This window comes from Zonotrichia albicollis, chromosome 20, assembly GCF_047830755.1.
Source record: "Zonotrichia albicollis isolate bZonAlb1 chromosome 20, bZonAlb1.hap1, whole genome shotgun sequence".
Taxonomy (NCBI): Eukaryota; Metazoa; Chordata; class Aves; order Passeriformes; family Passerellidae; genus Zonotrichia; species Zonotrichia albicollis.
Window position 1 is genome coordinate 10,811,732 of NC_133838.1, and position 22,318 is coordinate 10,834,049.

Below are 22,318 nucleotides of genomic sequence, written 5' to 3' on the forward strand. Positions count from 1 at the left end.
TTCCTTTTCTTTTCTTTTTTAACATCATTGTCTCCGCCCGGGAGGAGCCTCCCCGTTCCCGGACGGAGCCGTCACCGGGCGCTGAGGAGCGGGAATGATTTAATGATTGATTTAATGATTTATCCTCTGTCCCAGCCGCCCCTCCCCGCGTCTTGGGGGTGCCCAAAAAAAACCCGAGGAAGGAAAAAGAACCGGGGGGGGGGTGCCCGGGGGGGCAGCCGGGGTCCCGCACCCGGACGGGACCTTAAGGTGGAGCCGCGTCCGGGTCTGTCCCGTGTCACCTCCCCGTGCCGGCAGGGCTCCAGGGGCAGCGGGGGTGGCTCGGGGGTCTCACCTGCCCACCCTCATCCCCCCCAAGCCCCCCAGAGTGTCCCCAAAATCCCCCTTGTGTTCCCCCCGCTCCGCTCCCCATTCCCGTTGTCCCCACGCGTGTCCCCTCCCACGGCTCCTCCCGTGTCCCCTCGCTGTGGCACCGCACGCAGGGACCCCAAACCCGACCCCAAACCCAGCCCCAAACCCAGCCCGGGCATCGCCTCCCCCCTCCGGGCCGAGCCGGGCCGGGCCACCTTAAACCCGACATCCGCCAGCCGGGCCGGGCCGGGCCGGGCCGTGCGGGGACATCGCCACCCCCCGTCCCAGCCCGAGTGCCCCAGCTGCCCCTCCGCACCCCCAAACCCCCTCCCGAGCACCCCGAGCTCCCCCGCTGCCACCCCGGGGTCCCCTCCCTGCATTCTGAGCTCTTCCTTGTCCCCCCAAATCCCCTAAAATTCCTGTTTGTGCCCCAAAAAACCCTCTCCTTATGGGCGGCAGATCCCCGTTGGCACTCTGAGGTCCCCTGCCCGCACCCTGCTTGTCCCCCCAGGTCCTGGCTTGTCCCCCCAGGTCCCTCCCTGCTTGTCCCCCGAAGTCCCTGCTTGTCCCGGCTTGTCCCCCCAGGTCCCGGTTTGTCCCTGTTTGTCACCCCCAGGTCCCCACCTGCCACCCAGCCCGAGCAGGTAAGCACAGGGGTGCCCGGGGCAGCAGCACCGCCACCCACCCTCCTCCTCCTCGTCCTCCTCCTCCTCCTCCTCGTCTCCAGCCCCGTCCCCAGCCCCGGGGGTGGCTTTGGGGACAGCAGAGCCCGTGGGGACCCTGCCAGCCCGGTGGTGTCGGGGTCAGTAACGGGTCCAGCCCAGCGGGGCTGGGAAGGAGCGGGAGCCGCTCCCTAAAATCCCAAAAATCCTCCCCAAAATCCCCTCCAGCTCAGCCCGCCGTGCCTCAGTTTCCCCAGCGCCATATGGCACTGCCGCGCTCTGGAGGCGACAGTGCCACCACGGAGAGGGGACAGCGCGCCGCGTGTCGCGCAGGGCAGGGGTTTCCAGGCGGGCCCAGAGCCGCAGGATTTCCCCTTTTTTTTCTTTTTTTTTTCTTCTTTTTTTTTTTTTATTTTTTTTCTTTTCCCTTTCCTCCCTCCCCGGCCGGGCCCAGGCGGCGCCCATGGAGTTCTCGGAGCTGATCAAGACGGCGACAGTGGAGGACGTGCTGCTGTCGCGACAGGGGCTGCCCGCGGTGCGGGGCACGCTGTGCATCACCAGCCACCACCTGCTGCTCTCGTCGTGCCCCCGCGGCGAGCTGGAGCTCTGGCTGCTCATCCGCAACGTGGACGCCGTGGAGAAGAGGTGGGCATGTCCCCAAGGCTGTCCCTGTCCTTGTCACCGTGCCACCCTCTCTCCCTTTGGGCACCCACGGGCACCGCGCCCTTCCTCTTCCTCCTGGGGGAGGCAGAGCGGGCATTGCCTCCTCTTCTTCTCCTCCTCTCCTCCTCCTCCTCCTCCTCAGAGTGCAGAATTTAGGCTGGTACCAGCACCCCCGGAGTGGCGGCTCCCTGCAGGACACCAGGTTTGGCTTTTTTGGCTTGGTCACCTCGCCCTGTCCCGGCTGCGGTGGCAGATGAGAGTCCCAAATCCGGCACGGCCCTCGGGTGGCTCGGTGCTGTCGCTGTGTGTCCCCAAACCAGCCCTGACTGTCCCCAACCATCCCTGGCTGTCCCCAAACCTTCCCTGATTGTCCCCAAGCCATCTCTGACTGTCCCCAAGCCAGCCCTGGCTGTCCCAAATCAGCCCTGGCTGTCCCAAATCAGCCCTGACTGTCCCCAAGCCATCTCTGACTGTCCCCAAATCAGCCCTGGCTGTCCCCAAATCAGCCCTGACTGTCCCCAGTCATCCCTGATTGTCCCCAAGCCATCCCTGGCTGTCCCCAAGCCATCCCTGACCGTCCCCCAACCAGCCCTGGCTGTCCCAAATCAGCCCTGGCTGTCCCCAAGCCATCCCTTACTGTCCCCAAGCCAGCCCTGGCTGTCCCCAGTCATCCCTGGCTGCCCCCAAGCTATCCCTGGCTGTCCCCATGCCATCTCTGACTGCCCCCAAGCTATCCCTGGCTGTCCCCAAGCCATCTCTGAATGTCCCCAAGCCATCCCTGACTGTCCCCAAGCCATCCCTGACTGTCCCCAAGCCAGCCCTGACCCCTCCCGCAGGGTCTGCGGCTCCTCGGGCACCATCACGCTGCGCTGCAAGGACCTGCAGGTGCTGCAGCTGGAGATCCCGGGCATGGAGCAGTGTCTGAACATCGCCAGCTCCATCGAGGTGAGACCCAGCCGGGCAAAAAAGGGTGCGAAAAGCGCTGCTGTGTTTGCTCTGGGTTCGGCATTAACTGGGTAAACACTGCGCTGGCACACGGGGCTGGCACATGGAGCTGGCACACGGGGACAGTGCCAGCCCCGGTGTCCCCGAGCAGCCCGGGTGTCCCCGAGCAGGCTCTCTCCTCGGTGGACTCGGTGATGATGCTGTACCCGTTCTTCTACCGCCCGCCGAGCCTGCAGCTCCAGCAGGGTTGGCACCTGCGTGTCCCCGAGTGCCACTTCCAGCGGGTGGCATCGCAGGTGAGCGCGCCCGGGCGGACCCGCCGCCTTCCCCGGGCCCTGCTGGCTCTGTCGCTGATGTCGCTGCTGTCGCCTGTCCCCCAGACGAGCCGGTGGCGGCTGAGCACCGTGAACGGCGATTTCAGCGCCTGCCCCTCGTACCCGCCCGCCGTGATGGTGCCCGCGGCCGTGCCCGATGACACCGTGGCCAGGGCGGCGCGGTTCCGCCAGGGCGGGCGCTTCCCCGTCCTCAGCTACTTCCACCCCAAAAACGGCACCGTGAGTCCGGGCTGCCCCTCTGCCGGCCCCTCCTACCCCTCAGGAAGGGGATTCCATCGGCAGAGGGCTCCAGAATTGGGTGGGAAGGGATTTAAAGCTCATCCAGTGCCAGCCATGCCAATGCAGGGACACCTCTGCTGTCCCACGGTGTGCCAGCCTGGCCTTGGGCACTGCCAGGGATCCAGGGGCAGCCTCAGATTCTCTGGGGAAGCCATTTCAGCCCCTCCAAGGGAAGAATTCTTTCTCAACATCCCATCCATCCTTGCCATCTGCCAGTGGGAAACCATTCCCTGTGTCCTGTTCCCTAATCCTTTATCCCAAATCCCTCTCCAGCCATCCTGGAGCCCCTTCAGGCTCTCTAAGGTCACCCTGGAGCCCTTTCTCCTCCAGGTGGACATTCCCAGCTGTGCAATCCCTTATCCCAAATCCCTCTCCAGCCCGCCTGGAAACCCTTTAGGCTCTCTCTCCTCCAGCCTGGATATTCCCAGATGTGCAATCCATCATTCCCTTATTTCTCCAGCTCTCCTGGAGCCCTCTCCTCTCCAGCCTGGACATTCCCAGCTGTGCCATCCCCCAGTCCTTTTTCCCAAATCCCTTATCCCAAATCCCTCTCCAGCCCTTCTGGAATCCCTTTAGGCTCTCTGAGGTCACCCTGGAGCTCTCTCTCCTCCAGCCTGGATATTCCCAGATGTGCAATCCATTATTCCCTTATTTCTCCAGCTCTCCTGGAGCCCTCTCCTCTCCAGACTCGACATTCCCAGCTGTGCCATCCCCCAGTCCCTTATCCCAAATCCCTCCCCAGCCCTTCTGGAACCCCTTTAGGCTAAGGTCGCCCTGGAGCCCTCTCTCCTCCAGCCTGGATATTCCCAGATGTGCAACCCCTTATTCCATGTCTTTCTCCAGCTCTCCTGGAGCCCTCTCCTCTCCAGGCTGGACATTCCCAGCTGTGCCATCCGCTAGTCCCTTATCCCAAATCCCTCCCCAGCCCTTCTGGAGCCCCTTCAGGCTCTCTGAGGCCCCCCTGGTCCCTCTCTCCCCCATCCCCGCCGTGTCCGTGTCCCCAGGCCCTGCTCCGCAGCAGCCAGCCGCTGACGGGCCCGAACCGGCGGCGCAGCCGAGAGGACGAGCAGCTGCTGGGGGCGATCCTGGCCGGGGCCGGGGCCGGGGCCGGGGCCGGGCGCGGCTTTGTCCTGGACACGCGCTCGGCGCAGGCGGCCAAGCAGGCGCGGATCAGCGGCGGCGGCACCGAGCCCAAATCCGCGTACCCCGGCTGGAGGCGGCTGCACCGCGCCCTGGACAGGTGAGGGCGGCGCTGCCACAATTCTGGAAATTCCCTTCTCTGGGATAGGGGCTGGAGATGGTTTAGCCAGCTTGGGGATGGTTTTAAATTCATGGTCAGTCACGGTCAGATGTGTGGAGGCTCTGAGGAGTCGCCAGGTTCTGTTATCATTCTTGATAAGCCTTCTGTAAGAATCCTTTCTCTATTCTTTAGGATAGTTTAGTATAGCATTCATATAACATACAATATAAATAAATATCTAATATAAAATATTATATAAATATATTATATACTTATATAATATAAATATATAAACACAATACAATTATATAATATAAATAAATATTGTTGTATTATATAATATTGTACAATAATACAATATTATATAATACAATAATACATTATATATAATATAGAATATACTACAATACAATATAATCTATTATACAAAATATAATACATAATATAGAATAGAATTAAATATATAATATAAAATATAATGTAATATCTAATATATGACATAAAATATAATATTAAATATAACATAAAATATTAAATATTACCCATAAAATATAATATAAAATATAATGTAATGTAATATATAACGCAATATAAAATATAGAATAAAATATACTATAAAATAAAATATAAATTCTACAATACAATAGAGTAATTAATCAGCCTTCTGAGAACATGGAGTCAGATTCTCAATTCCTCCTTCATCCTGGGGACCCTCTCAAATACCACAGTGAGGGCACAAATACCACTGTCCCCCGTGTGTGACAGTGACCCCGTGTGTGACAGTGTCCCCCATGTGTGACAGTGTCCCCGCTGTGTGACAGTGACCCCCGTGTGTGACAGTGTCCCCGCTGTGTGACAGTGTCCCCTGTGTGTGACAGTGTCCCCTGTGTGTGACAGTGTCCCCCGTGTGCGACAGTGTCCCCGCTGTGTGACAGTGTCCCCTGTGTGTGACAGTGTCCCCCATGCGTGACAGTGTCCCCCGTGTGCGACAGTGTCCCCGCTGTGTGACAGTGACCCCCGTGTGTGACAGTGCCCCTGCTGTGTGACAGTGTCCCCGTGTGTGACAGTGCCCCCCGTGACAGTGACCCCCGTGTGTGACAGTGCCCCCCGTGTGTGACAGTGACCCCTGTGTGTGACAGTGTCCCCGTGTGTGACAGTGTCCCCTGTGTGTGACAGTGTCCCCGCTGTGTGTGACAGTGACCCCTGTGTGTGACAGTGACCCCGTGTGTGACAGTGACCCCCGTGTGTGACAGTGTCCCTGCTGTGTGTGACAGTGTCCCCGCTGTGTGACAGTGCCCCCCGTGTGTCCCCGTGTCCCCGTGTCCCCAGGGGCCGTGTGCTGTAGGACAGTTTCTCCAGGCTGGTGGAGCTGTGCAGTGTCCCCTGTGTGTGACAGTGACCCCTGTGTGTGACAGTGACCCCTGTGTGTGACAGTGTCCCCGCTGTGTGACAGTAACCCCCGTGTGTGACAGTGTCCCCCGTGTGTGACAGTGTCCCCCGTGTGTGACAGTGACCCCCGTGTGTGACAGTGTCCCCGCTGTGTGACAGTGTCCCCCGTGTGTGACAGTGTCCCCCGTGAGTGTCCCCGCTGTGTGACAGTGTCCCCGTGTGTGACAGTGTCCCCTGTGTGTGACAGTGACCCCTGTGTGTGACAGTGCCCCCGTGTGTGACAGTGTCCCCTGTGTGTGACAGTGACCCCTGTGTGTGACAGTGCCCCCGTGTGTGACAGTGTCCCCTGTGTGTGACAGTGTCCCCGCTGTGTGACAGTGACCCCTGTGTGTGACAGTGTCCCCCATGTGTGACAGTGTCCCCGCTGTGTGACAGTGTCCCCTGTGTGTGACAGTGTCCCCGTGTCCCCAGGGGCCGTGTGCTGCAGGACAGTTTCTCCAGGCTGGTGGAGCTGTGCAGTGTCCCCGCTGTGTGACAGTGTCCCCTGTGTGTCAGTGCCCCCCGTGTGTGACAGTGTCCCCTGCGTGTGACAGTGTCCCCCATGTGTGACAGTGTCCCCACTGTGTGACAGTGTCCGTGTGTGACAGTGACCCCCGTGTGTGACAGTGACCCCGCTGTGTGACAGTGACCCCGTGTGTGACAGTGACCCCTGTGTGTGACAGTGTCCCCGTGTCCCCAGGGGCCGTGTGCTGCAGGACAGTTTCTCCAGGCTGGTGGAGCTGTGCGCTGACCCCTGTGTGTGACAGTGTACCCGCTGTGTGACAGTGACCCGTGTGTGTGACAGTGCCCCCGTGTGTGACAGTGTCCCCCGTGTGTGACAGTGTCCCCCGTGTGTGACAGTAACCCCTGTGTATGACAGTGACCCCTGTGTGTGACAGTGTCCCCCATGTGTGACAGTGTCCCCGTGTCCCCAGGGGCCGTGTGCTGCAGGACAGTTTCTCCAGGCTGGTGGAGCTGTGCGCTGACCCCACTGTGACCATGGAGCGCTGGCTGTGCCGCCTGGACAGCAGCCGCTGGCTCAGCCACGTCAAGGCCGCCCTGAGCACGGCCTGCCTGGCTGCCCAGTGCCTGGACAGGTGAGGGGGCTGCACCTCGCCCACCTTGTCCCTTTTCAAACCCTCAGTGTGACCCCAAACCCCGTCTGGCCCCACAGAGAGGGCTGCACGGTGCTGGTGCACGGCGCTGAGGGGACGGACACCACGCTGCTGGTGACAGCGCTGGCCCAGCTCATCCTGGACCCCGCCTGCCGCACCCTGCAGGGCTTCCAGGGGCTGCTGGAGCGGGAGTGGATCCAGGTGAGGCATTTCTGAGCACGGTGGGTACAACAAAGCCTGGAGCTTGGCCTTACTATTGAAGGATGCAGGTCCGGGATCTCAGTCCCTCAGGGAGACAGAGTGCCCTCACAGCCACTGCAGGCTACCCTTAGCAAGCTGGGTGATTTCAGCTCTTTAGTGATCCTCAGCTCTCCCAGGATCTCAGCTCTTTAGTGATCCTCAGCTCTCCCAGGATCTCAGCTCTTTAGTGATCCTCAGCTCTCCCAGGATCTCAGCTCTTTAGTGATCCTCAGCTCTCCCAGGATCTCAGCTCTTTGGTGATCCTCAGCTCTCCCAGGATCTCAGCTCTTTGGTGATTCTCAGCTCTCTTAGGATTTCAGCTCTTTAGTGATCCTCAGCTCTCCCAGGATCTCAGCTCTTTGGTGATCCTCAGCTCTCCCAGGATCTCAGCTCTTTGGTGGTTCTCAGCTCTCTTAGGATTTCAGCTCTTTAGTGATTCTCAGCTCTCTTAGGATCTCAGCTCTTTGCTTGCTCGCTAGAGTTCCTTTGGCTGAGGGAAAGCAAATGTGGGAGAGGAGAAGGAGAGGTCCTGGTGGTTCCACAGCAATGGTTTCTTGGGGGGTCTGTGAGGGGTTCCAGTGACAGCTCTTCTGCTGTGGAATGGGCTAAGACAGCCCCTTTTTATAGGGTATAGGGGGATCCAAACTTGTAAAATAGTAAGGGTTAGGGATAGTGGCCTATGAGGTTACAAAGATAAGGCTAAAGGGTGGGGGGTGGGAGACAGGAGCTTATTTTGCTGTCTCACCCTGACTCAGCAGCTCCTACTGTTAAATCTCAATCCTCCATGGAGCTCTGGTCAGATCCATGGGGTCTGCCCCAGGTGGGGGGCCCAGCCTGGCCGGGTGCCTCACCCCGGGTCACCATGGGGGTCCCACAGGCCGGGTGCCTCACCCCGGGTCACTATGGCGATCCCACAGGCTGGGTGCCTCACTCTGGGTCACCATGGCGGTCCCACAGGCCGGGTGCCTCACTCGGGGTCCCACAGGCCGGGTGCCTCACCCCGGGTCACCATGGCGGTCCCACAGGCCGGGTGCCTGATTCTGGGTCACCATGGCGGTCCCACAGGCCGGGTGCCTCACTCTGGGTCACCACAGCGGTCCCACAGGCCGGGTGCCTCACTCGGGGTCACCATGGCGGTCCCACAGGCCGGGTGCCTCACTCGGGGTCACCATGGCTGTCCCACAGGCCGGGTGCCTCACCCTGGGTCACCATGGTGATCCCACAGGCCGGGTGCCTCACTTGGGGTCACCATGGTGATCCCACAGGCCGGGTGCCTCACTCGGGGTCACCATGGGGGTCCCACAGGCCGGGTGCCTCACTCGGGGTCACCATGGCGGTCCCACAGGCCGGGTGCCTCATTCGGGGTCACCATGGTGACCCCACACCCACAGGCTGGGTGCCTCACTCGGGGTCACCATGGCGGTCCCACAAACCAGGTGCCTCACTCGGGGTCACCATGGGGGTCCCACAGGCTGGGTCACCATGGCAGTCCCACAAACCAGGTGCCTCACTCTGGGTCACCATGGCGGTCCCACAGGCCGGGTGCCTCACTCTGGGTCACCATGGCGGTCCCACAAACCAGGTGCCTCACTCGGGGTCACCATGGCTGTCCCACAGGCCGAGTGCCTCACTCTGGGTCACCATGGCGGTCCCACAGGCCGAGTGCCTCACTCTGGGTAACCATGGCGGTCCCACAGGCCGGGTGCCTCACTCTGGGTCACCATGGCGGTCCCACAGGCCGGGTGCCTCACTCGGGGTCACCATGGCGGTCCCACAGGCCGGGCACCCCTTCCAGCTGCGCTGCGCCCGCTCCGCCTCCTCCCACGCCCGGGGCAAGCAGGAAGCTCCAGTTTTCCTCCTCTTCCTCGACTGCGTGTGGCAGCTGAGCCGGCAGTTCCCCCTGTCGCTGGAATTTGGGGAGAAGCTGCTGCTCACCCTCTTTGACAACGCCTACGCCTCGGCCTACGGCACCTTCCTGTGCAATAACGAGAAGGAGAGGTGGGTGTGGGGACAAACCCCTCCTGTCACGGCTCAGGGGACACCAAACCCCTCCTGTCACAGCTCAGGGGACACCAAACCCCGCTGGGGACTGGGATGTGTCCCCACCCGTGCCCCCACAGGAGCCTGTGTAAGGTGAAGGAAAGCACGCACTCGCTGTGGGCATGGCTGGAGCAGCCCGAGGAGAAGCACAAGTACCTGAACCCTCTGTACTCACACAACCCCTTGGTGATCTGGCCCTCCGTGGAGCCCCAGAGCATCCAGCTGTGGCAGGGTGAGTGGGATCCTCCCAAAATCCACCCTTGGTTGTTCTGCCTTTCCCTCTCTGACAGGGCTGAGCTCACCCTCAGCTCTTTCTCCCTGCCAGGTTTTTTCCTTTGGTGCTATTTTTCCCTCTCTGATAGGGCTCAGCTCACCTCCAGCTCTTTCTCTCTCCCAGATTTCTTCCTTCAGTTCTGCCTTTCCCTCTCTAACAGAGCTGAGCTTACCCCCAGCTCTTTCTCCTTGCCAGGTTTTGTCCCTCAGTTCTGTGTTTTTCCCTCTCTAACAGAGCTGAGCTCACTCCCAGCTCTTTCTCCCTGCCAGGTTTTGTCCTTCTGTGCTGTTTTTCCCTCTCTGACAGAGCTGACCTCACTCCCAGCCCTTTCCCCCTCCCAGGTTTTTTCCTGCGCTGGATCCGTCCCTCCCAGCACCTGGAGGAGGCCTGGGGGCAGATCCAGAGGTTGGTGCAGGAGAAAAGGCAGAGCCAGCCCCTGGCTGAGGCCCCAGCTGGGACAGAAAATGGGAAATTTGGGACAAGGTGACACTGGATGGTGCCATGGAAGGGCTCTGCAGGACACAGACCCTGTGGGCAGAGCTGTCCCAGCCTTGAGCTGCCCACCCTGAGCTCGTTTCAGTAAATTTCTCTCCCAGCCTTGGCCTGTGTCCTGCTCTTCCATAAGGAAGCTGCTCCTTCCCACTGGGATTGCAGCAGGGCCTGTGGATGGCTCTGGGGCTGAAGAGCAGCAGATCACAGAGAAAAAACCCAACAATAGAAAAAATCCAACAATCACACCAAAAAACCCAACAGATCATACAGAAAAACCCCAGCAGATCACACACAAAAAAATCCAACAATCATACCAAAAACCCCAGCAGATCCTACCAAAAAAACCCCAACAGATCACACACAAAAAAACCCAACAATCACACCAAAAAACCCAACAGATTACACGGAAAAACCCCAGCAGATCACACACAAAAAAATCCAACAATCACACCAAAACCCCAGCAGATCCTACCACAAAAACCCCAGCAGATCACACACAAAAAATCCAACAATCACATCAAAAACCCCAGCATATCCCACCAAAAAACCCTCAGCAAATCACACCAAAACAACCCCAACAGATCACAAAAAACCCCAAGAGATCACACCAAAAACCCCAGCAGATCATACAGGAAAACCTCCAGTAGATCACACCAAAAAAACCCAAAAGATCACACCAAAAAACCCCAACAATCACACCCAAAAAACCCCAAAAGATCACAAAAAAACCCCCAACAGGACACACAAAACCACCACCACCTCTAAAATCCCCAAGGCTGCAGCCTCTGTCGTGCCAGCAGCTCTGGGCCCAGAGCCAGCCTGGGAATTCTGCCCTTGAGCCCAGTTTTGAGGAAGGAAAAAGGAAAAAAATAAAAAGAGCCAGGAGGGTGTGAGGGTGAGGATCTGCACAGGGCAGGAAAAGGAAATATCTGCAATATCTGTTCCATGAGAGGAGCTGGCTCAGGGTCAGCCCAGCAAACACAGCAGCGGGGCCAGGCGTGTGCAAAACAATTCCTGGCTGCTGAATTTGCAGCTTTTTCACACTTGAGGGCAGGGCTGAGGCCGTGGAGCCTCGCTGGGAAGGAGTTCATGGATGGGCAGAGGTCCCAGGAGGAGCAGCACTGCTCCATGGGTGTGGAACAAATGACAACAGAGCTGGCAAAACAAAGTCCTTGGGTTAATTTGGATTCAAATAAGGAAAAATCAACCTAAAAAAACCCCCACAGAGGTGCTTTTGCTTGTGTTTAGAAAAGATTTCTATTTATTTCCTCTTTTTTTCCCCTCCCCCTGGTTTATAAATATGCCCAGCAGGGCAGGCAGCCAACCCCAGTTCCCCTCACTCTTGTCCCAGTAAAAACCACTGGAGACTTCCCACTTCCCCAACCTCCCAAACCCCCAAAAACAACTTCAGGCCCTTCCTGCAGCCTTGGGCAAGGACTTGGAGAAGGGAAAAGAAGAGGAGAGGAGAGGGAAATTCTCCTTCAGGCTTCAAACTCGAACTCGAAGTACTGGGGGTCGAAGTAGTGGATGCGGACGTAGCCATCCTCCCCCCCACTGCTGTAACTGCAGGAGGAAAGGGAAAATCAGCAATGGCAGGGTCAGCAATGCTGCTGGCAGCACAAATTGGAAGTTTGGCCTCCCCACCCACTCCTGAAAGTGATACAGCAATCACAAAGTGGGAAAAACAATCAGGAATGTGGGGCAGGGTGAGGGGCAGGGTGTGAGTGACTGCCTGGGCTGGCTCAGAATGGGAGAATTCAGGGGCTGCTTCCACTCCTAGCACAGAAATCACCTGAGTCTGGTGATATCCCAGTTCAAAAGTGGAACTGGGGACACTGGGGACACTGAGCTGTAGCTGCAGGGAGGAATGGAAGAGTCAGGGGTGGCAGAGTCAGGGGTGGCAGAGTCAGGGATGGCAGAGCCAGGGATGGCAGAGCCAAGGGTGGCAGAGCCAGGGGTGGCAGAGCCAGGGGTGGCAGAGTCAGGAATGGCAGGGTCAGGAATGCTGCTGGCAGCACAAATAGGAAGTTTGGCCTCCTCACCCACTCCTGAAACTGATACAGGAATCACAAAGTGGGAAAAAACAATCAGGGATGTGGGGCAGGGTGTGAGGGACTGCCTGGGCTGGCTCAGAATGGGAAAATTCAGGGGCTGGTTCCACTCCCACCCTGAGTCTGGTGATATCCCAGTTCAAAAGTGGGACTGGGGACACTGAGCTGTAGCTGCAGGGAGGAATGGCAGAGTCAGGGATGGCAGAGTCAGGGGTGGCAGGGTCAGGGATGGCAGCACAAATAGGAAGTTTGGCCTCCCCACCCACTCCTGAAACTGATACAGGAATCACAAAGTGGGAAAAACAATCAGGAATGTGGAGCAGAGTGAGGGGCAGGGTGTGAGTGACTGCCTGGGCTGGCTCAGAATGGGAGAATTCAGGGGCTGCTTCCACTCCCAGCCTGAGTTTGGTCATATCCCAGTTCAAAAGTGGGACTGGGAGCACTGGGGACACTGCAAGGCTCTCACCTCTTCCCATCAGGGTGGAAGGCCACGCTGTTGATGGGCCCAAAGTGCCCCTTGACTCGGCCAAACTCCTCCTCAAAAGCCAAGTGGAAGAACCTGGCAGGAGGAAGATTGAGATTGTCACAAAACCCAACAGGGACCAAACCACAAAATCCTCAAAAACAACAAAAAAAGGACCAACCTGGCCTCGAATTTGCCAATCCTGGTGGAGGTTGTGGTCACATCCATGGCCTCCTGCCCTCCTCCCAGCACCACCTGCAGGGACAGAAACCAGAGAAATGACAAACAGAGCCCTTCAGTGCTTCCCTCTGCGATTTGGGGTGGGGAAAAACCTCCAGCTTTGATCCCCACCTTGAAACCAGTTTAGAGCAGTGAGTGCCAGGTGCAGAGGTTCCCTGGACACCTCCAGAGGTGGTGACAGCCTCCAGCACTCCCAATAATCCCACAAATCCCACAAATCCCACAAATCCCACAAATCCCACAAATCCCACAAATCCCACAAATCCACCATCAGCCTCCAACCCCCTGAGGAATTCCCACCTCCCTGACCACACCAAACTTTGTTCCCAGCAAAAATCCCCCAGGTTTATTGCAGAGTGTTGGTTTTGGGCTGGACTGGGAACAGCCAGGCTGCAGGAGTGCCAGGATCAGTGAGAGCCTCAGGGAGCTGATCCTTACGTGGTCAAAGATGGGGGAAAGAGCAGCAGAGTTCACCGGCCGCTCCGTCCTGAACGTCTTCAGGTGCTCCAGGGATGTGCAGTCAAAGAGCTATGAGGGAAAAATGATAAATTAATTCATTATCTCCAGCTGCTGGGCCTCACCTGCATGGATGTTCCCTCTGCAAGCTCAAATCCCAAAAATATTCCCCTCCAGAAAGGGAAATCTTCCACTGTCCAGAATTTAAACTGCAAATGTTCTACGGAAATACCAAATATTTTATTTTCAATGCTTGGCTGATCACTGCTTTTCTCACTGAACATTCTCAAGGGAATAAAATCCCTGTGAGGAGAGATCCTGGCAGGCAAAGCTCACCTTGGCTGTGTTATCCTTGGAAGCAGTGATGAACATGGTCATGTCCCTGGAGGTCTGGATGTCGTTGATTTGCTTGGTGTGCTCCTTGATATTGGAGAGCTGCTCCCCTGACTGGAGGGGAAAAGGAGTTTTCAGGAGGTGGGAAGGGATTCCTCATTAAAAATAACATGGAATAAAATCTTGGAATGTTCTGGGTGGGAATTAAGGAGTGGATTCAGTTCCATGTCCCTGCTCTGTGCCAATTCCAGTCTCACTCAGAGGAGCCTCAGATTTTAACAGAGCAGGGGAAGAGGAATTTTCAGGGAGCTGGGAAGGGATTCCCTCATTAAAAATAACATGGAATGGAATCCTGGAAGTGATTCCCTCATTAAAAATAACATGGAATGGAACCTGGAATGATCAGGGTGGGAATTTAGGAATGGATTCAGTTCCATGTCCCTGCTCTGTGTCAATTCCAGCCTCGCTCAGAGGAGCCTCAGATTTTAACAAGAAAGGGGAAGAAGAATTTTTCAGGAAATGTTTTCCTCATTAAAAACATCTTGGGAGATCATGGAGTAAAATCCTGGAATGCTTTGGGAGGGAAGGGAATTTAGGAATAGATTCAGTTCCACACCCTGTGCTGAGGTGTCACTCCCAGCCTTGCTTGGGGGAGCCTCAGATTTTAAAAAGGGGAGGGGAACAGGAATTTCCAGGGAGCTGGGAAATGTTTTCCTCATTAAAAATAACTTGGGAGATCATGGAATAAAATCCTGGGAGAACAAGGATTGAACCCCCAGAACAGAAATAAACTGGGAGGGAATTTAGGAAAGGATTCAGTTCCATGTCCCTGCTCTGCATCACTTCCAGTCTCACTTGGAGCAGCCTCAGATTTTAACAGGGGAGGGGAAGAGGAATTTTCAGGGAGCTGGGAAATGTTTTCCTCATTAAAAACAGCCTGGGAGATCATGGAATAAAATCCTGGAATGCTTTGGGAGGGAAGGGAATTTAGGAATGGATTCAGTTCCACACCCTGTGCTGAGGTGTCACTTCCAGCCTTGCTTGGGGGAGCCTCAGATTTTAACAAAGGAGGGGAAGAGGAATTTTCATTGGGAAATGTTTTCCTCATTAAAAATAACTTGGGAGATAATGGAATAAAATCCTGGGAGAACAAGGAACAGAACCCCCAGAACAGAAATAAACTGGGAGGGAATTTAGGAAAGGATTCAGTTCCATGTCCCTGCTCTGCATCACTCCCAGCCTTGCTTGAGGGAGCCTCAGATTTAAAAGGGGAGGGGAATTTTCATGGAGCTGGGAAGTGATTCCCTCATTAAAAACAACATGGAATGGAATCCTGGAAGTGATTCCCTCATTAAAAACAGCCTGGAATGGAACCTGGAACGATCAGGGTGGGAATTTAGGAGTGGATTCAGTTCCATGTCCCTGCTCTGTGTCAATTCCAGTCTCACTTGGAGCAGCCTCAGATTTTAACAAGAGAGGGGAAAAGGAATTTTCAGGGAGCTGGGAAATGTTTTCCTCATTAAAAACAACTTGGGAGATCATGGAATAAAATCCTGGAATGCTTTGGGTGGGGAGGGAATTTAGGAATGGATTCAGTTCCAGGTCTCTGTGCTGGGACAATTCCAGCCTCGCTCAGAGGAGCCTCAGATTTTAACAAGAAAGGGGAAGAAGAATTTTCATTGGGAAATGTTTTCCTCATTAAAAACATCTTGGGAGATCATGGAATAAAATCCTGGAATGCTTTGGGTGGGGAGGGAATTTAGGAATGGATTCAGTTCCACACCCTGTGCTGAGGTGTCACTTCCAGCCTTGCTTGGGGAGCCTCAGATTTTAACAAAGGAGGGGAAAAGGAATTTTCAAGGAGCTGGGAAATGTTTTCCTCATTAAAAATAACCTGGGAGATAATGGAATAAAATCCTGGGAGAACAAGGATTGAACCCCCAGAACAGAAATAAACTGGGAGGGAATTTAGGAAAGGATTCAGTTCCATGTCCCTGCTCTGCATCACTCCCAGCCTTGCTTGGGGGAGCCTCAGATTTTAACAGGGGAGGGGAAGAGGAATTTTCATGGAGCTGGGAAGTGATTCCCTCATTAAAAACAACCTGGAAGAACATGGAATGGAATCATGGAATGCTTTGGATAGGAAGGGAATTAAGAATGGATTCAGTTCCATGTCCCTGCTCTGGGTCACTTCCAGCTTCACTCAGGGGAGCCTCAGATTTTAAAAAGGGGAGGGCGAAAGGAATTTCCAGGGAGCTAGGAAGCGATTCCCTCATTAAAAACAACTTGGAATAGAAGGGATAATGGAATAAAATCCTGGAATGCTCTGGGCTGGAAGGGAATTTAGGAACAGATTCAGTTCCACACCCCGCTCTGTGCCAGCTCCAGCCTCGCTCAGAGCACCCCCATATCTCAATGATCCTTGCTGGAGCTGCTGTTTGGAGCCCCCCAAATCCCACATCCCAGCCCTGATCCCCCCAGGAATGCTGCCCAGGCTGCCCCAGGCCCCACCTTGGCACTGAACTGGTTGAGCTCCCCGTTCTCATGGCCGGCAATGATGAACTCCCCGAGCGGGCCCCACACGGCGCTGGTGATCTTGGAGTCACTGCAGGGAATCTTCATGTAGGGCTCGTTGTTCTCTGGGGGAAAGGAGAAATCAGCACCCAGGGGCACCTCTGAGCCCTCTGTGCCCCTTGCTCAGCCTGGATTTGGGATTTTCCAGGTGGATTTTTATTTGTGGAGCTCAGATTTGCAAGGGCAGCAGTTTGGAATCCCATAGGGAAAGGGGATGAGGGAATTGTGTCCTTGTTGATATGATCATCCCCCTGCCAGCAAAGAGATTTTTTTAGGGAAAAAAAACACCCCCAAACACTCCCAACAAAGAGATTTTCTAGGGAAATTCAATTTTCAGGTGCAGGAACTCCCTGCTGCAGCATTCCCACAAATTTAATTTCCCTGTTCCTGATGCTCCTTTGTAAAAGGGGCTTGTTTGGGAGCTTTATAATCCTTACAAAATTAAGATTTATCCTTTTATGCCCCCTGCCCAGCCTGGATTTGGGATTTTCCAGGTGGATTTTTATTTGTGGAGCTCAGATTTGCAAGGGACAGCATTTTGGAATCCCATAGGGAAAGGGGATGAAGGAATTGTGTCCTTGTTGATGTGATCACCCCCCAAGCACTCCCAGCCATCCAGCAAAAAGATTTTTTTAGGGAAAAAAATCACCCCCAAGCACTCCCAAAAAAAGAGATTTTCTAGGGAAATTCAATTTTCAAGTGCAGGAATTTTTTAGGGAAATTCAATTTTCAAGTGCAGGAACTCCCTGCTGCAGCATTCCCACAAATTGGCATTTCCCTGTTCCTGATGCTCCTGAGTAAGAGCGGCTCGTTTGGGAGCTTTATAATCCCCTATAAAATTAAGATTTATCCTTTTATGTCCCCTGCTCAGCCTGGATTTGGGATTTTCCAGGTGGATTTTTATTTCTGGAGCTCAGATTTCCAGGGACAGCATTTCGGAATCCCATAAAGAAAGGATGAAGGAATTGCGTCCTTCCTGATGTGATCACGCCCCTGCCAGCAAAGGGAAAAAAAATCGCCCCCAAGCACTCCCCAACAAAGAGATTTTCTAGGGAAATTCAATTTTCAAGTGCAGGAATTTTCTAGGGAAATTCAATTTTCAAGTGCAGGAACTCCCTGCCGCAGCATTCCCACAAATTTAATTTCCCTGTTTCTGATGCTCCTTTGTAAAAGGGGCTTGTCTGGGAGCTTTATAATCCCCTATAAATTAAGATTTATCCTTTTATGTCCCCTGCTCAGCTGGAATTGGGCTTTTCCAGCATTTCAAGGTGGATTCCTTGGTGGTTTTTATTCTGGATCTCAGATTTCCAGGGGGCTCAGGGACAGCATTTTGGAATCCCATAGGAAGAGGGGATGAAGGAATTGTGGTAAAAGGGAGCTTTAGAATCCCCTATAAAATTAAGATTTATCCTTTTATGCCCCCTGCCCAGCTTGGATTTGGGATTTTCCAAGATTTCAAGGGTGGATTTTTATTTCTGGAGCTCAGATTTCCAGGGGCAGCATTTTGAATCCCATAAGGAAGGGGATGAAGGAATTGTGTCCTTGCTGATGTGATCACCTCCCAACCACTCCAAATCATCCAGAAAAGAGATTTTTTTAGGGAATCATCCCCTCTACTCCATCCCTGAAAATGTTCCAGGTTAGAGCAACTTGGGACAGGGAAAGGAATCCTTGCTCAGCCTGGATTTGGGATTTTCCAGCATTTCAAGGGTGGATTTTTATTTGTGGAGCTCAGATTTCCAGGGATGAAAATCTGAATTCCATTCATTTTGAATTCCATAAGGAATTCTGAATTCCATAAGGAAGGGGATGAAGGAATTGTGTCCTTGCTGATGTGATCACCCCACAAACACTCCCACCCATCCAAAAGAGAATTTTTTAGGGAATCATCCCCTCTACTCCATCCCTGAAAATATTCCAGGTTAGAACAACTTGGGACAGGGAAAGGAATCCCTGCTCAGTTGGATTTGGGATTTTCCAGGATTTCAAAGGTGGATTTTAATTTATGGAGCTCAGATTTCCAGGGGGCTCAGGGGCAGCAGTTTGGAATCCCATAAGGAAGGGATGAAGGAATTGTGTCCTTGCTGATGTGATCACCCCACAAACACTCCCACCCATCCAAAAGAGATTTTTTAGGGAATCATCCCCTCTGCTCCATCCCTGAAAATATTCCAGGTTAGAACAACTTGGGACAGGGAAAGGAATCCTTGCTCAGCCTGGATTTGGGATTTTCCAGCATTTCAAGGGTGGATTTTTATTTGTGGAGCTCAGATTTCCAGGGAGTTTAGGGGCAGCATTTTCGAATCCCACAAGGAAGGGGATGAAGGAATTGTGTCCTTGCTGATGTGATCACCCCACAACCATTCCCACCCACCCAAAAGAGATTTTTTTAGGGAATCATCCCCTCTGCTCCATCCCTGGAAATGTTCCAGGTTAGAACAACTTGGGATAGGGGAAGGAATACCTGCTGAGCTGGATTTGGGATTTTCCAGCATTTCAAGGGTGGATTTTTATTTGTGGAGCTCAGATTTCCAGGGATGAAAATTTGAATTCCATTCATTTTGAATTCCATAAGGAATTCTGAATTCCATAAGGAAGGGGATGAAGGAATTGTGTCCTTGCTGATGTGATCATCCCACAACCACTCCCACCCATCCAAAACAGATTTTTTAGGGAATCATCCCCTCTGCTCCATCCCTGAAAATGTTCCAGGTTAGAGCAACTCGGGCCAGGGGAAGGAATCCCTGCCCATGAGATTTAACCCCAAAAGCCCAGTGGGACCCCAGAGGGGGCTGCCCTGGCCCCTCACCGATCTGGCTGGGGTCCCTGAGGTCGAAGAAGCTGACAAAGCACTGGTAGCCCATCTGCTTGTCCGTGGAGAACATGATGATGTTCCCTCCAAAGTCAAAGCCGCACGTCCTCACGGCTGAGCTGGTCTTCACCAGGGCCAGCTGCTTCCCTGGGGGGCAGAGCAGGGAAAAAAGGGGTTTATAGGGAGCTGGGAAGGGAATTCATCCTTCAAAACAGCCTGGAATGGAATCTGGAATGATCTGGGTGGGAATTTAGGAATGGATTCAGTTCCACACCCTGTGCTGAGGTGTCACTTCCAGCCTTGCTTGGGGAGCCTCAGATTTTAACAGGGGAAGAGGGATTTCAGGAAGCTGGGAAATTATTCTCTCATTAAAAACACCCATCCTCAGTGGGAGAAGGTGCTGGATTAGAATGGAACCCTGGAAAGGAATCTGGAATGATCAGGGTGGGAATTTAGGAGTGGATTCAGTTCCAGGTCCCTGCTCTGTGTCAATTCCAGCCTCGCTCAGGTGAATCTCAGAATTTAACAAGAGGAGGGGAAGAGGAATTTTCAGGGAGCTGGGAAGTGATTTCCTCATTAAAAACAAACTGGGAGATCATGGAATAAAATCATGGAATTATATGGAAGTGAATTTAGGAATGGATTCAATTCCACACCCTGTGCTGAGGTGTCACTTCCAGCCTTGCTTGGGGCAGCCTCAGATTTAAACAGGGGAGGGGAAGAGGAATTTTCAGGGAGCTGGGAAATTATTCTCTCATTAAAAACACCCATGCTCATTAGGAGAAGGTGCTGGAATAGAATGGAACCCTGGAATGGAACCTGGAATTCTCTGGGTGGAAATTTAGGAGTGGATTCAGTTCTACATCTCTGCGTTGTGACAATTCCAGCCTTGACTGGGGCAACCTCAAATTTTAACAGAGGAGAGAAAGAGGAAATTTCAGGGAGCTGGGAAGTGATTTCCTCATTAAAAACAAACTGGGAGAGCAAAAACAAACTGGAATAAAATCCTGGAATGATTTGGAAGTGAATTTAGGAGTGGATTCAGTTCCACACCCTGTGCTGAGGTGTCACTCCCAGCCTTGCTTGGGGCAGCCTCAGATTCTAACAGGGGAGGGAAAAAAGAGTTTTCGGGGAGCTGGGAAATTATTCTCTCATTAAAAACACCCATCCTCAGTGGGAGAAGGTGCTGGAATAGAATGGAACCCTGGAATGGAACCTGGAATGATCAGGGTGGGAATTTAGGAGTGGATTCAGCTCCACATCTCTGTGTTGTGACAATTCCAGCCTCGCTCTGGGGAACCTCAGATTTTAACTGAGGAGAGAAAGAGGAAATTTCAGGGAGTTGGGAAGTGATTCCCTCATTAAAAACAGCCTGGGAGATCATGGAATAAAATCCTGGAATGATTTGGAAGTGAATTTAGGAATGGATTCAGTTCCACACCCTGTGCTGAGGTGTCACTTCCAGCCTTGCTTGGGGAGCCTCAGATTTTAACAGAGGAGGGGAAAAAAGAATTTTCAAGGAGCTGGGAAGTGATTCCCTCATTAAAAATACCCATCCTCAATGGGAGAAGGTGCTGGATTAGAATGGAACCCTGGAATGGAACCTGGAATTCTCTGGGTGGAAATTTAGGAGTGGATTCAGTTCCACATCTCTGCTCTGTGACAATTCCAGCCTTGATTGGGGCAACCTCAAATTTTAACAGAGGAGGGAAAGAGGAATTTTCATGGAGCTGGGAAGGGATTTCCTCATTAAAAACAAACTGGGAGATCATGGAATAAAATCCTGGAATGTTCTGGGTGGGAATTTAGGAGTGGATTCAGTTCCAGGTCTCTGTGCTGTGACAATTCCAGCCTCGCTCAGGGGAATCTCAGATTTTAACAAGAGGAGGGGAAGAGGAATTTTCAGGGAGCTGGGAAGGGATTTCCTCATTAAAAACAACATGGAATGGAACCCTGAAATGCTTTAGGTGGGAAGAAAATTTACGAATGGATTCAGCTCCATGTTTCTGCTCTGTGGCAATTCCGGCCTCAAATTTTAAGAAGGGAAAAGGAATTTTCAGGGAGCTGGGAAATGATTCCCTCATTAAAAGCAGCATGGAACAGAACATGGAATGCTCTGGAAAGCAATTTGGGAATGGATTCAGTTCCAGGTGTCTGCTCTGTGTCAGTCCCAGCAGTGTCCCCCAGGCCCAGGGATGTCCCCAAAGGGAATTTGGGGTGCCCTCACCTGTCTCACAGTCCCACAGGCGGCAGCTGTTGTCTGCAGAGCCGGTCAGGACGTGCCTGGTGTCCCCTGAACCTCCATTAAGGGAAAATCAACCCAAAATCCCCCTGCCAGGGCACTCACAGAACAATTCTGAACCCAAAAATTGATATTTTTCAGGGCAAAATCTGCCCCAGGGAAGGCAACACAGAGCCCAAGTGTTCCCATGGCAAAACTCCATCATTTTCCCATGAAAATTTAAAGAAAAAGCTCCATTTCTTGCATTTAAATAAATTTCCCACCCTTTTATCTCTGCTGCCTGTGGAAAACCTTCCCAAATATCCAAAAGGCACAACAAATCCAGATATTAATTAGGCTGTTGTCCCAAATGGGAACACACCCAAACAAGAGGCAGCAGAAGGAATGGATTCAGTTTAAAAAGAAGAATTTAAATGCTGCTCTTGGAGAGGAAGATGAGAAGCAGCCGGGAGGAAGCACCGAGGATGATTCAGCCTCTAAAATATGAAATAAAACCGGTTTGGGGATCAAAGGATACAGTCAGCATCCACACACCACACAGCTCCCGTGTGCCCATTGTAGGTCCCCAGCCTCTCGCCGTTCACCGAATACCAAACATTGACAATCTGCGAGGAAGAGGGGGGGGGAAAATTAATTAAAATTAAGGATTAATTAATGGACGGGTAATTAGCGGCGGTGGGGAGCACTCACGGGATCCTTGGCCACGGTGAACAGCAGGTCTCCCTCGCGGTTGTATTTGATCTGAGTGATGGAGCGCTCATGGCCTTGCAGCAGAATGGGCTTCTGTAATTAATGATTAAATAATTAATGAGGGTGAGGATGGGAGGGTGGGGGGGGGGGGAGGGCGGCCCCCCGGTCCGAGGCTCCTGGGACGCGGGGGTTCGGCCAAGCCGCCCCCCCGCGCCCAGGAGCCTCGGACCGGGGGTGTAGAGCCGGTGAATCATCGGTGGCACCGAAACTCGCGGCCCCCGAGCCCGCGGCCATCCCGCTCTCACCATGGCGGCCACGCTGAGGCCTCACGGGGCGGCACTTCCGGGATGGCGGCGGCGCGCAGGAAATACGTCACGTGTCAATGGCAACAAG

General features: G+C 53.6%; 2 protein-coding genes across 3 annotated transcripts; one reads left to right on the forward strand and one right to left on the reverse strand.

The window, feature by feature from the left end:
- The first annotated feature begins 618 nt into the window (after nucleotides 1-618).
- LOC141731329 (myotubularin-related protein 9-like) lies at nucleotides 619-11,574 on the forward strand. Of its 2 annotated transcripts, XM_074555921.1 has the most exons (12): nucleotides 619-995; nucleotides 1,468-1,658; nucleotides 1,819-1,878; nucleotides 2,513-2,621; nucleotides 2,792-2,917; nucleotides 3,002-3,175; nucleotides 4,240-4,475; nucleotides 6,839-7,000; nucleotides 7,078-7,219; nucleotides 9,036-9,256; nucleotides 9,379-9,530; nucleotides 9,914-11,574. In XM_074555921.1, exons 2-12 carry the CDS (start codon nucleotides 1,477-1,479, stop codon nucleotides 10,057-10,059), a joined length of 1,710 nt encoding a protein of 569 aa, XP_074412022.1. In that variant the 5' UTR covers nucleotides 619-995; nucleotides 1,468-1,476; the 3' UTR covers nucleotides 10,060-11,574. The 2 variants fall into 2 exon arrangements, with proteins under 2 accessions (XP_074412022.1, XP_074412023.1); XM_074555922.1 differs by lacking the exon at nucleotides 1,819-1,878 and having other exon boundaries at nucleotides 620-995.
- Nucleotides 11,297-22,318, reverse strand: EIF3I (eukaryotic translation initiation factor 3 subunit I). Its single transcript, XM_074555949.1, has 11 exons — nucleotides 22,231-22,318; nucleotides 21,926-22,018; nucleotides 21,753-21,840; nucleotides 21,221-21,286; nucleotides 18,991-19,140; nucleotides 16,119-16,246; nucleotides 13,611-13,721; nucleotides 13,257-13,346; nucleotides 12,760-12,833; nucleotides 12,582-12,674; nucleotides 11,297-11,627 (listed from the first exon to the last, which is right to left on the reverse strand). Exons 1-11 carry the CDS (start codon nucleotides 22,231-22,233, stop codon nucleotides 11,546-11,548), a joined length of 978 nt encoding a protein of 325 aa, XP_074412050.1. The 5' UTR covers nucleotides 22,234-22,318; the 3' UTR covers nucleotides 11,297-11,545.